Below are 17,897 nucleotides of genomic sequence, written 5' to 3'. Positions count from 1 at the left end.
AACAATATAATGACTTTTATCCAACAATTATCTTCTTAAATCCCTGCTTTGAATCATATCAGTACATCTCAAATCAATTCTACCCGATCAAGTGAGTTTTATAGTCATTATGTATTAGACACAAAGGTTATGGATGACATATGCTCCAGTAAAAAAAACGTCTTCTTCATTCATAATATTTCGTTTGTACTAGTCTTTTTGCCTTATATAAATCAATTCAGTGTTAATCAGTTCAGTACAGTTCAAAATTCTCCCATGCTCACTTTAAATGCACATTCATTCCAAATCAATTTGATATTTGTTTCAAGTAAAATATGACACTATTGATAGGTACGAGGCTCACTTGATTGCAAAGGGATAAGCTAAACTAAAGGTACTGAGTATTTTGAGACTTTCTCTCCAGTAGTTAAAACTGCTACCAATCGGTTTATTCTATCTTTAGCAAGTGTCAAAGGATATATTCTTCATCAACTAGATATGAATATCATCTTTCTTCACGACAATCTTGATCCCACTAGCCTTAATCTTTCTCATCTTGCGCAGTTTGTATACTTAAAATAATCTTTATCTAAACTAAAACAGATGAGTAGGCAATGAAACTCAAAACTAACTCAAATTGTCATACAAGTAGGTTATGTTCAAAGTGCATCTGATCATTCTTTATTAATTTGTACACGTAACCATTCTTTCACAACCTTGTTAATACCGGTTGATGACATTATTTAGGGTGACAATTATCTTTAGGAAATTCAACATGTTTAAAGTTATCTTCATAACTCAATTAGTGTAAAAGATCTTGGTACTTTTTACTATTTCATGGGATTTGAAATAAGTTGTTTACCTTATGACATTGTTCTCAATCAACAAAAATATTGTTTAGATATTCTTTTTGATAGTGGTTTATTAGCTTGCAAACCTGCCACTTCTCCATGGAACCATCATATCCTACCTCTGAAAGTGAATGTTCGTTACTTTTGGATGCATGTGAATATAGAAGATTGATTAGGTGTTTGTTATACCTTACTCACACTAGTTCTGATACCAGTTTTACGCTTCATAAGCTCAATCAGTTTGTTTCAAATCCAAGAGAAACTCATATGACACAACTCTTCTTGTATTATGATATTTGAAAGGAAGTCCTGGTCTTGGTCTATTCTTTCTCATCAATAATCAAATTGTTATCAAAAAGATTTTCTAATTCAGAATGGGGAACTTACGTTGATTCTAGAAGGTTTATAGATGATGTTGTATGTTTATGGGAAACTCTTTAATTCATGGAAGTCTAAAAAGTAGTCTACGGTGTCCAAATCTTCTCCAAAGACCGAATACATAACACTAACTTCACTTGTTTGTGAACTTGAGTGATTACAATATTTATGTCACGATTTGAATACTAATATTTATGATCATTTTATCATCTATTATAACAATAAATCTACTATATGCATAATAAGGAATCTCATTTAATAGGATAACGAAACACATTGAAATCAATTGTCATTTTGGTTGGACTAAACTTAAAGAATATCTCATTGATTTAATTTTTATTTCCTCTTTTGATCATGTAGTTGATATGTTGACCAAAACTTGCATCCTTAATTATTTCGTGATAACTTCTTCAAGCTCAACTTAAAAGATATACTTATACTATTAGATTTAATCTCATAAATTTTTTTACCCAATAATATACTTGTAACAATTATTTAACTAATAAAACATGATATTTTTTTTAATCCTATTGTTCCTTTATTTATAAATGGGGTATATACAATTAGAGTCACACTATTTAAAAAGTATTCTTATTTGATAATTAAATATATTATTATTTTAATTATATTTTTTAATATAAATTATTATATGAATGTAAAGTGGGAATATTTTATTTTATATGGACGTAAAAGTATTATTTTTCATAAAATTAATAACCGTAACCGTTTTAATGTGTATTTTGACTATTTATCTGTATTCAGAGAAATATTAATAACTATTAATTAATCGATGGAGCTGATCTTTGGTACGGGTTGACATAAAATTCATCTAAAAGTAATAAAGCTATTAAAAAAACTTTTGTACCAAAACAGTACTTCTAAATCAATTATCTTATCCATTTGAGTTGTTGAATGGGAAAGTTATAATTTAATTACTTGAATGTGGTACTTAGTTAACGAGTTTAATTCTTAAAATTATGCAATGATATTTTAAATTTTAAACGGTTTTAGTTTTGCAATTGTTAAGCGAAAATTATTTTGATTACTAACTGATAATTAAAAATATAAAATTATTTAACCTAACGATATCAAAAATTAAAATACTTACGTATTTTTAGTTTTTGAAATATTATCAAAAATCTCTTTTGGTTTTTATAATTTTTTCTTAACTTTTTAGTTACTGAAAAAATTGCAATTTTTTAAAATCTTTTATTTTCTCAACAGTTTCTTAAATTATTATGGAATTTTTTCATCTTAAAAATATCTTAAATGGTATCTTAAATGACATTAGTACCAATTGTAGAATTGTAAAATATTCAATTCAAAAAGTATTTATTAGATTTTTGATAATTTTACACGGTTTTAATATAATTTAAAAAAATATATATATATTAATTTATTTTAAATTTAAATTTATTGTATAAATTTTTATCATAATTTTAAAAATAATGAACAAATCTTTTTGAATAAGCTATGTGAAACTATCTTCTTGTTACTAAAGGGACTACAAACACAAAAATCTTTATTCTCAAATTATATAATTTATAATTATATAATATATACATCCATGTTTTTTTATCCTACATTTTAAAGATTATATCTATCTTCCCTAGATATAAATTAAATATACATTGTTTATTTTATTTTTTTGGTAACGAATTAAATCTTTTTATTTTTGGTTTCTTGTTTTTTTATCAGTGATTGAAAAAAGAATCTGGTAATATTTTGGAGATAAGAATGGCACTTAAATCAAATTTAAGAAGTACCTTATCTTACGATTTTAAAGATTAAAAAAACCAATTATTAATAATCTCATCCTCAAACGACATAAAGCAGGTATTTGCAGGAGTATGGTGTCGTGTCTTCTGCAACAAGTTAAAATAGTAAAACTGGTGTACACAAGTAACCCACCACGACACAACAACTAGTCCTTGTTGTAGGTTTTTGGGTGAAAACCGTTTGCTGTTACCCTCCTCGTATCTTCTTCCTCCCACCGAAGGTACCAACTATTTTCTCTCTTCTCCTATTTTCTTAAATTTATTTCTGCTAATTAATCTTTTTAAAACAATAATCTTCACACTTTTGTACAATTTGTTTAATTTAATTAGAATTCAAAGTTTCACTCTATTTTTCCAACCTAAAGTAACTTATTTATTCATTACACACGAGTTTATATGACATGAATTAGTTTAGGGTTCAGAATTTGGTTTGAATCAGCAAATATGACATGAATTAGTTTCATCGTTGTGCGTGTCAGTTGCTTTCGATTCGCACCTTTTATCGCATGCCTTTTATATATATATTCATTCATTTATTTATTTTTTAGATTTCTATTTTCGTTTCAAGGTGAAAGGGAGATATTTTTTTCCCTATCTGCTAGTCTTCTTAGCTTATGTTAGTGCATAATTCTTAGCTTATGTTATGCTCACATGGTTTAAGAAAAAGGAATCGATACTTTGAATTCTGCAAAACTGGTTTTTAATATTTGTCTTGGTTAAGAAAAGTGATGCAAATGGTGATGTGAGAAGAGGATTCAATTCATATCTGATTTGATGTTGTTCATGTATCTGGATAATTCACATTATGAACTTATTACTACTGTCTTGTTTCCACTCTTCCTCTGATATGGATTTATCTTCACTTGTTGCAGGTCTCTTTAATGGATGATGTTCCTTGGGAATAAAGATCATCCCAAATCATTCTCGATTTCCAACATCTGGTGTAGAATCTCTTGAGAACGGAACCCGGAAAAACTGTTACATCTGTGGTCTTTCGTCCTGGTGGAAAAGGGGAAAGCAACTAATAATCAGAAATTCATTTGGAGTGTTTGATTGTATTTCAAATCAACCACTTAATATAGCTTACTTTGACATCTGTGAACTTGAAGAACATTAAAGATAGTTTCCATGTTCAAATTGTTTACTCTTCCGAGACTGTCATGGAGCTCCGGTAATGGTGGTCAGGAAAAGGTTTGCATTGAGAATCTTTTGTAAAGAGCACCTTTTGTCATTGGTGAATGTTTTGTTACATGTTACCTAGACAAATTAAATTTTGTAGGTGGAGCTAACAGCTGTTGAAGTAGAGTCACTTCGATCAGAACTTGCTGATATAGAAGAGCGGGAAGCTCAATTGAAAGCTCGGTAAGTCTTCTGTAGCTTTGGACAACTGTAGTCTTTTCTTTCTAGAATGTAATGAGTTCTCTATAAGTGTGTGATTTGAAGAAAATACTTGCTATTACTTGTGTCTATAAGTGTGTGATTTGAAGAAAGTCTATGGCGAGCTCTAAATTCCAAGCTTTGTTTTATTCAACGTCATTAGTCTTTGAAACAAAGCTTGGAATTCAGAGCTAGCCACAGATTTGAAGTCTATAAGTGTGTGATTACTTGTGTTGTAAGGATAGGTGAAGTTTAACTCCCTTTTTTCTTTCATTTTTCCCCATGTCACTCCTTAGTACTGATTCTTCAAGCTGTAAGAGAGGCATCCACTAGTCTTGGAGTTGAAATTAGTAAATTTGTACATTGAACGACTACAGAAATTCAGTGTTGAAACTTAAGCCAATACTTTCCTCTGTGGGGAATTCTTACATGCTTCAAGAGACACAAATGTGCTTTCTATATATCATTAATTTTTTAATCTTTCTGTTTCTCACAGGTTGGAAAATATTGATGAAACCTTGCGGTCAGCTCGTCTATCAGGCTATTTGTACATTCGAAAAGTACTTACTGAATAGCCTCCTTTGGTTTACTTTACATCAGTTTCTGCATCTATTTAATATTTACCTAGATGCTTTGTATTAATTTGCTTATAGTTTTTCTCTATAGAGATGGGCAGCACTACCAGGAGAACCACCACCTATAGATGACACTGACATAGATGATTGGCTTCCTCGCTTTGTTGTTCTTCATGGTGCATGTCTATACTTATATTTGTTGTGTACAGGTAATGAGGTTATTTATTTTTCTTTTCTCCTTTTTCTACCAGTTCCTATGTTTTATGCAAAGTTGTAGTTATTATTATAACATCTTTACCATATATGCTTATTCCTTGTATATTTTTCTCTTGTTAGTTTGAAGTTTTCATATCTATTTCACTTTCCAGTTTTTATATTGCTTTCAAGGAATGAATCTGTGTTCTTTTTAACTTCTTTCACTCCCTCATTGTTAAGTCTTCCGCTGTGCTCCAAGGGTGCTTCCATCACTCATTCTTTTTTATTTCTCTACCACATAATATATTTTACTGAAATTGTATACTCTGGGTGTTTGTGTTGGTCTTCATTGCAAGTATTTAATGCTAATTCTGTAAAGTATATTCAATGACAAGATGTCAAATGAGAAAAATCTGTTGTCGTCATTGATTATGTATTGTACTTGATATGAGTTGCATTAAAACCAACTCAATTGTACCTTCAGACGCTCATTTGAAAAACCAACTCAGTTTTAGATAGATTGTTTGAAGAATTTCCTGGGTCATATGATGGGTCACACTTTCAAAATTCTCGGATCATATAACCTACAAATCCATTTGTCTTAAGGTTTTGAGTTGAAGATGATGTTACAGTCTCTGTGGATCAACTAATAGTTTATTAGTATCGAATCTCCGGGATGTATCCTCGTTTGCAAGAATCCAACAAATATTTTGCAAAATCTATAACAAGCTAAATGTGCATAATTGTTTGGCTTTATCAAATATATTTATGATCTAGTTTTAGATGTTGGCTTTCTATTACAACTATTGATGAAGGGAGTAAATGGCAGATCTAAGTCCTCACGACTCAACACTTCTATCAGATATTGTTGAAATAGAGCAACTCCCAAGTTTTAAGCGTGAAGATGATGAGACGCGAGACGCCTTTTATATTTTAACTCGTCATGGTTTAAGATATGAATGCTCAAGCAGTTCTAAAATACAGGTGTGTATAAGTTAAGATAATTTTGTACTCATAATAATTATCATTACCTTTGATTACGTATTTCACTCAATGATTCCTCTTTCAGGTGGATTCGTGGTTATCAGTTTTACAATTTGAATGCAAATTGGAATCTGATGCATCAAAGCCCAGTAGTTCAATAGAGTTGTAACACATTTTGCACCTTGTTCGGTGAATTAAAGATGGCTTGAAAACTAACGTGTAAATATCACACTAATGCCGTTTACATTGTTGTTTTTGTTGTACATACCTTATCAGATAACAGTAATTGAATAAAGATTTATTATATTGTCATTTTCAGCTCATTACAGTACTAGGATCTTGCAAGTCTGTATAATTTAGAAATGGAATCTGAAGTTGAGTTCTTGTGACTGAAACACTTAGAGATATTGGTTGGTTTTGATGACGGGTCATTTAAATTGAGGAATCTGATATATGCTATGCATTAACTTTAATGTGTAACAATTAAATTGATGAATCTGATATATATGCTATGCATTAACTTTAATGTGTAAATAAATAAACGACGTTAAAATTGTTAGGCAAAATATGGATGCAAAAAGTGAAAATGAAAACAAACATGCTACCTCATCAAAACCTATCAAAATCTTCCCATCACTTCAAGAAACTTAAGTCTTTTAGCAGCAAAAATTCTGAAATTTGACGTATCAATTGGGATAGCTTACAGCTATATGTTATGTCAACAACCCCCTGAGTTGGTTTTCTGGTAGACCCTATTTTTGACAGCAAAAGGCTTGAAGCTGAGATTTTTCCTGAAGCCAGACTTAACAAAGTTTCTAGCCTGTGATTAACACAAAACTCTTGGCCAATTCTTTCTGCACTTCCATGCTTTCTTCTGCACTTCCATAGATGAAGGGAAATGACAATTTTACCTTATTTTTCATTTTTTTTATTGAACATCCCTCTTTCCCTTCTCATTTGAGTAACCCCACCTCTAACTTCCACGGTAAGAGCAGCTCTCCACCTCCAGCGTCACTCTCCCACATCTAGTGTCGTCACCACAACACCTCACACCATGTATCAATCTCTTACCTTCACCGTCTAAGCAAAACAAATTGTATTTTAGATTGAACAATTTAAAACGCAAAATTTATATTTCAAATTTTACAATTCATGTAAAATATTGTATTGAATGTGAAATTCAGAATACAAAATTTCTATTCTAATTTGTAAAATTCAAAATGGATAATTTTCATATTTTTTAAAATATGAGTGTGAGAAGAAACTATAGACGTGCAATTTGTCAAACTCTAAGGTTTTTTCTTTCTTTGATGTATTGATGGTGTAAAATAAACAAAAATAAATCATTATAATATATGTAGGATAGAGCAGTTTGTGACGAATTAATATATTGTAGACTTATTTGAATTGAATAATCTTATCGCGTAGTAAATTTTTTAGAAGGCCGAAAAACGGAAAAAAAACATGAAAGCACTAAATGAGTGATAAAGAGATATAAATAATTATTTTATATATCATCATTGTAAACTAAATTTATTTATTAATAAGTTAAAAAATAATTTAATGATTTTTAAACTTATTACATAAATTAATAATGTTATTTGATAGAATAATTTATGATTGAATAATAGTAGTTTTTTTTTAAATTTCGACAATATATTTTAGTTAAATTGTAAAAAAATATCACAAGTTTTTATTAAAACTAAAGAGAACGTAGACGTTGTGTACCTATGTGACGATTTTTTATTTTTGTTATTTATATATATTTATTTTTAATAATAAAACTGAATAAACGATATTATTATTTATATATTTATATTATAAGTATAAATTTATAATTCTTTTTAAATATTTATTTTATATTATTTTTATTTTTATATGTATTTATATTTATTTAAATGAAATATAGATTTATGTGTATTTGTATATTTAAAATATCAAATTATCTATTTAACTTTCTCTATATATATAGCTTTAAAGAAAAATAAATATTAAATTTTCTTTTAAAGATAAAATCAAATAAAGATAAAGATTGATATTGAAGATGTCTCTATCCTATTATTAAAAATAAATTGTTAAAAAATATCTTTAATAATTAAATTATAACAATAATCAAATGGTATAAAACATATCATTCATAATTTTTTCAATTTTAAAAAAATTACAAATTTTATTTATTATTTTTTATTGTGTATTCTTATCAAGATTATAAAAAAGTAAAATAACTATCATGATAAGTATTATAATTTATTTTATTTTTATAAGAAAAATAAAAATTAAATTACAACGTGAAATACATATAAAAGTAAAAAAAAAAAAAGCATAATGAAAGTGGAATAAAAAATAAAAATTTGTTTGGTGAGACACTAGCAGAAGAAATAGAAAAGATAAATAATTTATATATACTTATTTTTATAATATAATTTTGTTTGGCAAAATACTTAACCATCCAAAAAAATCGTTTTCAAAACAAAACAAAATTATATAAATCAATCATAAAGAAAATTATTTTTATATATAAATATAATATATTCATGTTTATTAAAATAAATTATAAATTCATATTTTTAATATAAACATACTAATAATAATATTTTATTTTATTTTGAATATCACTTTACATACAATTCATCTTTTATTTAGATTATTGACAGATCCTAAATATTATATAACATTCAAATTCTCTAAATTTTTTTAAGTCATGTAATTTAACTACTAATATTAATAAAAAAACATAAAATAAGAATAAATTTCTCAATAAAAAAACAGTATAATAAAAAATCTTCATTATACATTGATATAGATGCTATCTTGAAAACAAATTTATTTTCAAGTAATTTAAATATATTTTCTCAATTACTATGAAATCAAATCAATCTCACATTTCGTAAAATTTAATAACATTTCCTTAATTATTTTTCCTTAGTTTATTATAAAAGTTTATTTATTTTGGTGAGAATTTATATAGCAATATAATAATAGTTTTCTTTAAATATACACTTTTTTTCTAATTTCTTTCTATAGTAATATTAAAAATTAGCGGAGGACAGAGTAATCAATCCAAAAATAGAGAAGGAAAATTGTGGTTAAGACCCAATTAATCCTTAATATAACCCTAGTTTTAATTGGGGTGGGTAATAATAATATTCAAAACCCTTGTTTCTAAGGAACCCCATAACGCGAATCTGCATCTACATAGCATAAATATCGCATCCTCTTCTTTTCGGAACCCTTCACCTTGTTTTTTCGTTCTTCCCCTTTTTCTGTATTCTTTTCGCTGCGTTTCAGTGCCGACGAAAACCCTAACAAACTTCGATTGCCACTCTTCCTCAGTTGTTGAATTCCACCATCGCACAAGAGTAAGTCTCTTCCATCTAACCTTTTGCTTTTCTGCACACATCGTTCTCCTAAAAAGTTGAAATCTCACTTTATAATTTTGCTATGAATCGGATATATGTTTTTTTAATAGAAAATTCGTTCCGAGAGAATGATAATCTTTTTACATTTGTGAAGAGTCATGGATGTGTAATTATTGATATTAGGGTTTTTCTGACGGTGTCGTGGAGGAGGCATCGCGATGATTTGTTCTGTTATCTCTGTTGATTTTTATTTCACGATTTAATTATGTGTTCAGTTTATTTTAGAATACCATAGCGGAACGTGTTACTTGCTCATTTTCGTGTATTTAGGGTATTTATTGATTCCTTTTGCCCTATTTTTCTTCCTTGTGATGATTAATGTCGCATGCACTCGATGTTTGTTGCTTCTTTACTATTTCTTGAGAAATCCTGAATTAAATTCTTGACAAACCCTATGTTCTTTTGTAACTGGTCTTGTATTATAAACTTCTTGCCAGGTGGTTTTGTTGTTTGGTTGATGATGTTTAAGTTATTATTTTAACGGATATTTTGTTTGTTTTAAACTAAATTTCTTCGTACAGTACTAGATGGCAGCCAAACCTCTTACTACCGAGGCAATTGCGCTTACAGAAAAGAAGATGGACATGACACTAGGTGTGTGCTTAAAAGAACCTTTTGTGTGATGGCTTTTCTTCTCACTCTTTCTGACATATCTAATATATATCATTCTTTGATATTGATAGATGACATAATCAAAATGTCTAAAAATCCGAAGAATAAGAAGCAAAGAAGAGTTCCGGTAGGTTTTTGTTTTGGAAAATTGTTTTCCACTTTTTGTGTTTTTGCTTTGAAATATTTGTGGAGGTTACCGTTTCACTTTCTTCTTATAACCTTACAGAACAAAACTCAGAAGTTTGCAAACAATTTCACTCAAGATAAGTCTGCAAAGGTCAAGCGTTATATGGAATCAAGATCATCTATTAGACAGGTGCATTGGTTTCTGAAGACATAGTTATTTGAAGTTCTTATATTCTTTGCCCATGTACTTATCTAATTTTGTTTTGTTTTTATATACTGTTATCAGGGGGCTATTGCAAAAAGAAGGTCTAATTTCCAGGGGAACCAATTTCCTGCTGCAGTTGAAGTTGCACGAAAAGCTGCTATTGCTCCTCTGCAGAATAGAGTTCCTAACCGTAATAGGGTGTCCAACTGGAACAAAACAAGGTATTTATCTTCAACTTTATTATGATGTCTCTTTACTGTGAACATTAACCCTGCATGATGATAGTGTGTGTTGTTGTGGCATTCTTAAATTGTAAAATGATTTTGCAGGTAAAGCATGGCCCAACTCATTCTGCCTTCCATATATCTAAGATTTTTTTTCTCGTCAAATGGAGCGAGTTACACATCATGAATTCAAGCCAGCTATGTTTTGGGTCTGAATTGAATGTTGCATTATAATCTCATAAAACTATTGTCTAAACTCCTGCGTGGTTTGAGTGGGTTATGTTGAATGTTACCGACGATGTTCATGCTAGATATTTGGAGCTATATTGGTTGAGTTAGCTGGTGATGCAAATGGGTTACTAGTTAAATGGAGTCTGGTCCAGTGGAACACATTGCTAGAAAAGATAGCATATCATTATTTATCAAGTGTCTCATCCTAGTGTGGCGAAGGGCACTGCTGTACTGCCACATGCACAAAATGTTGGGACAATTAATTATCTATAGTTAGTGGTGACTCACGTGGAAAAAAACAACAATACACTATTTCAGTTGTTTAGAAGCGAGTGTAGTGATTGTGGCACTAAGTAACTAGCATGTTTTTTTTTTGGGAATTAACCATTTTGATTGGATGGACTCATCTAAGCATTACATTTATGGTCAGTCTCCTTTAGGCTTCTTCATTGTGAGAATTGCGACCTTTTTATTGCCTTTCACTATCCCTTGTGGTTGGGCTGTGATTCTTGCTGACCTATCTGTTTGCTATAAAATTTCTCCACTTTGAAATGATATTGGGTCAATCACCTGATGATTTCTCCAAGTTAAGCTAATATTGGAAGTATTCGCCCACTGAAATGCAAATTACGGATCATTTTTTCTGTAGGGGTCCTCCATAAATTGCAACAAGCTACTTTAATATTTTTGTGTTGACTCATTGTCCTAAGATAGTTTTTCAGCCATTGGCCACAGAATTGAAAAGAACTCTGTTCATTCTCGTGGGATTAAGAAGAAACAAGTTATGACGATGGACTCTTCACGGATTTGGTATTGATGGAAACATTTTGTTATTGGCATTCAAGTAAATCGATGGGTAGTTCTTCTGGGTGTGGCGATCACTCTTTGAATATTTGTTTGGAGCTTTTAGTCCATTGCAAAGGTGTCATACAGTGGTTTGCTGATGAAGAAATGCTATACTTGTCACCGTGCAGATAAATTTTCTTGCTACTTAACACTGATATTATACTTGTGGAAGCTTTAAATTCTTAAGTGCTCTATATGCATATACGACAGCCTCCATGGTAATATCCATTTCTGGGTTATAGTAAGTTTAATACAGCAGTATAAGTTGTTGGGTGCTAGTACAATGGCAAGATGATGTCTCAACTGGCTGGTTTATGTGGAAAATATGAAAGTTGTTCACTGACACTTGAGATGTTCTTCAACTATGTGACCAGTGTTGTCTATTTGCTTAAATTACTTTCTTCTTTCTTTATAGTTGGATATAGCTAGGATCGATGGTAAGTGACCCAACTTCTCTAGTAATAGAGATTACTGAGTGATGTCTGTTTGGTTTACAATGATAGTTCGTCGAGCTGGACTTCCTGATGTTTCTCACTGATTGATGGAGTACTTTGAATTTTTTTTACTTCCCCACCTGGATTACACTCTACTTTTTTTTGGTGCAGATTTCGAGTTCCGGTAGGTCAGAGAAGGGCTGTTAATGGAGGCTTTGCTGCTAAGGTATTTCTTTACTAGTTTATGTTTTCTAACTTGTATTCTGTGAGTTTAAGATTGATGTTTCTATTTATCTGTTCGTTCTGTAATCTAATATCTTGCTTTCGTAAATTTGTAGCACCAACCAATTCCTTCACCTCAGAAGCATCTGGCGAATGTTGATATAATGCCAAAGCAAAAGCCTCAGACGCTGGATTCGCTGTTTGCTAACATGAAGGAGCAAAGAATGAGAGTTCTGTCGATGCAGAATAATGCTGTGCAGCGCAATGGAAATGGAAATAGGAGGATCCCATGGGGAAGAGGTCGATTTGGAAACTAAGGAGTTTACTGGAACGGCAATTCACTGATTGTGTCCTCTGGCCTGGTGTGTCCTTAACTCTGGGTTATTGGTGCAAGTGAAAGATTCTTTAGTGCAGTAGAAAAAAAAAATAGATTTTGTCTCGTTAGTTGAAAATATTTTTCCTTTTCGTTCCATGTAGTTTTTCGTTTGGCCTCCCATTGTATATTAAGTTTCGTCCATGACTTCAATGTTTGACTTCGATTTTTATGTGTGGTCTGGTCTGGTCTGTATGGCAGTTACAACTTAATGTCATTTAAGTATCCCATTGAGCCCGTAGGAGCATATTTTCTGTACTTTTATGACGTTTAACCAAGTATCTTATGAGCCTTTGCGTTTAAAAGAAATTTATATATATATATATATATATATATATATATATATATATATATAGTGCCAAAAATGTTACCAATAAATATACTAATAACTCGGATTTGGAATGTATGATTGTTTAAAAATAATTTTCGAAGTCAACTATTTTATATTTAATCACTAACTTTTATTGACTAACCTTCAATAAAAGTTTTAATCAATTTTTTTTTTATATTTAATCATTTTTAACTGTTTTTTTAATATCTCATGCAGAGTATAAATAGAAAAGATAAATTTAAATGTTTAAAAACATTCTTTTTCTCGTTTTCTATTATTCTCTTAATTGTATTATTTAATAATAATAATTAATTAATAACACATTTTTTTAATGTATAACACTTGTTATTATAATTTTTTTTACTTTGTTATTGTGAAAATACAGGTTGCTTTAATCATGTTTAATAATTTTTACTATTGTTGTTGTTAATTTTAAATTTATATACCTAAAGGAAGCTGACTGAGTATACCTCATTCACTAAAAGTTGGACTGGATTAGATTAGCAAAATTCTAACTCGTCAACCAATCTCGTTTTTATCATGTTTAACCAGAAGAATGTTAGTTAAAGTTGGATTAGTTTGAATGAATTGGACTCACTTAAATAGATAGTTGATGGATGTAAAATAAATTAAACATCTAAAATTAGGCAATTTGAACTTAACTTGTCTGGAATGATTTCATAGAAAGATGTGTTCAGTTTGAGAATCAATGTTGCTGATAAAACTAATAATACTTCATTGGTAGGATGTAAAATGTTGTTAACAACCAGTCCAAATTTCAGTATTGGATTTCTATACTATTGGATTTCAGTATTTTTATTACGTTTCATTCTATTGCTCAACAGTTATTAATGAATGAAGTGTTATTAGTGTAAAAAAAATGTACAAGAGAGGGAGGGAGTACTACTGCGATAGAATTTATTTAAAATCTCTTAGGATCCTTTTCGTCATTTCACCTATTTAATGACCTACATGAAGAAGAATGATGGGGTGCAGGAAGAAATTAGTCAAGTTCTGTGGTCGTAAATTTGACAAGTCCAACAATTGGATCAAGACAACGGTTTGCTTAATATATCTTTTATTGCTTGAAATTAAAATAATCTCCCTAAATTAAAAAAATAAAATTCACTATATGGAAAATATAATTCATACCACACGTTTGAACTAATCTTTTATTAAGTATTTTAAAAAATAAGTTAAAAAAGGTTTCTTGTATAACTTTTCTTTCATTTTTATTTTAGAATTCATTTCCACTTAATAAAACTATTTTATTGCTCACTTAAAATATTTATAAAAATTTGTCTGAACATGTCCTCGTTGAAACACGCATTAACTTAATATAACAAATCAGTTGGAATCAATAAATTGACGCCCTTAAAAATCAAATTCTCAGTGTACGTCACGCAACTGCTCATCTTTTTGAGGTTGTCTTTATCATAACTGCCAAACAGATTAAGTAAGTTTTAGGTATCACTATCTCACTCCTCTTTTAGAAGTAGGATTTTAAAATAGAATGGTAATATCTTTACACCATACATAATAATAAACATGCATTTAATAAATTAATATTTTAATTATTCTTTAATTTGAAATATTATTATATTATTATAATGTTTTGTTAATTATATATATATTTAACTTTTTTTAATGTTAACTAAAAAATTTCCTTAAAAGTATTTAATATTTTTTAAGAGTAAATATCTAATATATTTCAAAAATTTATTCTTAAAAAAAATTTATTTATAGTAGTACGCTGATTTTTCAACCTACTTTTAAAATTTTAATTTTTCATTTTGAATTTATTTTTCATAATAATTTATAGAATTTTTATTATATAAATCATGATATGAATAAATCAAAGAAGCCGAAGACCAATAGTAGACATGTAAGTAATACATATTTTTTTATTGTAACTCTTATTTTGATTTAATAAAAGCGTGAAATATATCTTAAATTAAATATAATTTTTAAATTTATTAATACTTATTTTTTAAATATTATATACTAAAAAAATACGATCTAAACTTGATTTAACTAGTATATAAATCGAGAGAGATATGAACCTGATATTATTACTTTTTTAAAGAAAAAAATATTATTACTTTATTTTGTTCAACTAATCCATTATTTTATACTTTACAGGTTTTATTCTCTAATAAATCACATTTGTATTTTAATAGACTTTTGTGAGAAAATAAATGTGTAAACGTACATTAAATCATATAATACCATCTAGATAATCATGTATCAATTTTAGATAAATTAAATATTTACAGGTATGTAATCTTATATATAACATTTACTTATATTTTGCAAGTTCTATATAACATTTGAATAATAACATTTACTTAATAAAAAAAATCAACGTTTTAAAAACTGTTGTTTAGCAGTAATATATATATATATAATATAGTAATAAATCAACTTATTTTAGAAGTAATTTTTTTAAAAAAAAATCATTAGAGGAAAAAATAATTAGTTAGTATATTAATTAAATTAGAGATATTTTAGAAACTAAAAAAAATTAGTTTCTAAATTAGTTTTTATTATTGTTAAATAGTTTCTAAATTGGTATTTAAGTATCAAAGTTTTAACTATCAATTATTTATATTCTAAATTTGGTAGTAAAAATTTTGGTGGTGAGTTAAATATCGATTTCCAAACTATTTAACAATAATAAAAATTAATTTAAAAATCATTTTTTTTAGTTTTTAAAATGTATCTAATTTATTAAATATAGTAACTAATTATTTTTAGTTTCTAAAATTAGTTTTTATTTAATATTTTCTTATAATATTTTTATATTTACTGATAATGTTTTTAAAAGGAAAAATTTACAATCTAATGTTACATATGCAATGTTATATTTTATAGAGGAAAACATTGTTAAGAAAATATTAAATTAAGCACAACACGCAAAAAACTGAAGGTCATAACACCCTCCCCTGCCCCAGTGACTATTAGGTGAGATCCCAAAATCATGGCAAAACATTTATAGTTACACACTGTCTTCTAAGTTAAAACAACATTAATTAAGTGATGAAATACTTTACACGCTATTTTAATTATATAAAATTTGTATGTTTCCTACACTCTCAATTCAATAATTAATACAATTGAAAGGTAAAAGATTGAGTTAGTTATGAATAATAACTTTCCAAAAAAAAAAGTTAGGTAATAGAGACATTCCAAGGACGAGTAGAAGATTGAAATGAAATATGTTACCAAAGAATGAACTTTGTACTTCATACTCTTTCCACTCGAATGCATATGTTTTTTCTCCAATGTTACCTATTTTAAATGGAGGAAGATATATTTATAAAGATGTTACTTTTAAATAATTTTTTTTTTATTTAAGTAAGCTATCAATGTTATTTAACTTAATTTTTAAGTGTAACTTTTCGATATTTATTTATGGTATATTTCATAGTAGAATATGAATAATGTTAAACTTCACTTAAATTTGTGCATTTTTATTTGTCTATATTGTTATATTATTTTGATAATTTAATTTATAAAGTACATTTACATGTGATCTTATCCACAATGCATGTTTTTTCAAGATTATTTTATGAATATTTTAAGATTAAAAGAATTATCGATTGATTGAACAAGTTGATTGCGTTCTCGAATAGGGTTCAAGTCGAACGACGAATATGTTTATTTGGTATAAAATAAACCTCAAACATGAAACAAAATTTAAAAAATAATCATAGATTTATTATAAGAATTTTTAATTTATCCTTTTTGTATTTATTATATCATATTACTTTTAAAATTTTATTGTAACTTCTATTTAATTAAAGAGTATTATAGTTTATATTTTTTTTTTTGGTTGTTCGTACTTTCAAAACAATTTTTTTATAATCTTATTTAAAATATATAATTTTAAGTTTTTACATCATTTATTAAATTATGTTGACGTGTTGTATAATTTTAAATAAAGTTTGATTTATGAGAATAAAAAGTAAATTATTACATCATAGAACAATTCTTACAATAAAAAAATGATTACATGATGCTTACAACTTAAACTTGAAATCTTAAATTTTATCTATCTAATAGAAATGCATCGTAATAACAAACTGCTTTTTGTATGTTTAATTATTAATTGTGTTTTAAACATAATAATTTTCTTAATTTTTTTTAAAATATTTCGTTAAATACTTGATTAAGTGATTTTGCTAAACTGCTTGGAAAACTAACAGAAGAAAATTGAGAAAGTTGTTTGGCAAACATCAACTTCACACCAAACTCATAAAAGATTTAGGCAAAAGATATATCTTTTGTTTCTTAAATATTTTTTTAGTATCATTTGTGTTTCATCAAATTGACATTAATCCTTTCGAACATATAATATTTTTTTTAGACTCAAAAGATTTTGAGTAATATCAAACAAATAGAAGAGTGATAATACTTTGACACATGTCAAACAGTAAAAACACATACATTATGTACTGGTCGGCACCGGACGACCGAAATGTTTGTATTAAATGACTTAATTAAATAAAAGAACGTGGGTACACGTGGAATGAAACAGTTATGGTTTCCGTTGAATAAGTTAAACACATTCTCTGGATCACTCTCCTGGTTGTCAGGACACCACCAGACACGACCCAGAGACCACTAAACATGTCTCTAACCATCAGCTGCTTGGTCCACATGGCCAAGGCCCAAGTCAACCTACTAAAGGGACTTCTGAAAGGGGGAAAATGTACGTTTTTATACTATCAGAGAATTCTCACTTGAGCACCATC

General features: G+C 28.2%; 2 protein-coding genes across 5 annotated transcripts; both read left to right on the top strand.

Annotated features, from left to right (window-relative positions):
* The first annotated feature begins 3,042 nt into the window (after nt 1-3,042).
* On the top strand, nt 3,043-6,429 carry LOC137811477 (uncharacterized). Of its 4 annotated transcripts, none has more exons than XM_068613258.1 (7): nt 3,043-3,207; nt 3,859-4,177; nt 4,266-4,348; nt 4,860-4,923; nt 5,030-5,147; nt 5,996-6,117; nt 6,203-6,429. In XM_068613258.1, the coding sequence occupies exons 2-7, from the start codon at nt 4,115-4,117 to the stop codon at nt 6,284-6,286; spliced, it is 534 nt and encodes a 177-aa protein (XP_068469359.1). In that variant the 5' UTR covers nt 3,043-3,207; nt 3,859-4,114; the 3' UTR covers nt 6,287-6,429. The 4 variants fall into 4 exon arrangements, with proteins under 4 accessions (XP_068469359.1, XP_068469356.1, XP_068469357.1 ...); XM_068613255.1 differs by having other exon boundaries at nt 5,963-6,117; XM_068613256.1 differs by lacking the exon at nt 3,043-3,207 and adding an exon at nt 3,343-3,460 and having other exon boundaries at nt 5,963-6,117.
* Nucleotides 6,430-9,248: 2,819 nt separating this feature from the next.
* Nucleotides 9,249-13,050, top strand: LOC137811476 (uncharacterized). Its single transcript, XM_068613254.1, has 7 exons — nt 9,249-9,476; nt 10,058-10,130; nt 10,220-10,275; nt 10,375-10,464; nt 10,561-10,700; nt 12,386-12,440; nt 12,553-13,050. The coding sequence occupies exons 2-7, from the start codon at nt 10,064-10,066 to the stop codon at nt 12,751-12,753; spliced, it is 609 nt and encodes a 202-aa protein (XP_068469355.1). The 5' UTR covers nt 9,249-9,476; nt 10,058-10,063; the 3' UTR covers nt 12,754-13,050.
* Nucleotides 13,051-17,897: the final 4,847 nt, after the last annotated feature.

Source organism: Phaseolus vulgaris, chromosome 2 (assembly GCF_000499845.2).
Source record: "Phaseolus vulgaris cultivar G19833 chromosome 2, P. vulgaris v2.0, whole genome shotgun sequence".
Classification (NCBI taxonomy): Eukaryota; Viridiplantae; Streptophyta; class Magnoliopsida; order Fabales; family Fabaceae; genus Phaseolus; species Phaseolus vulgaris.
The sequence above is the reverse complement of the archived record's forward strand: the minus strand, read 5'-3'. Positions and strand labels throughout refer to the sequence as shown.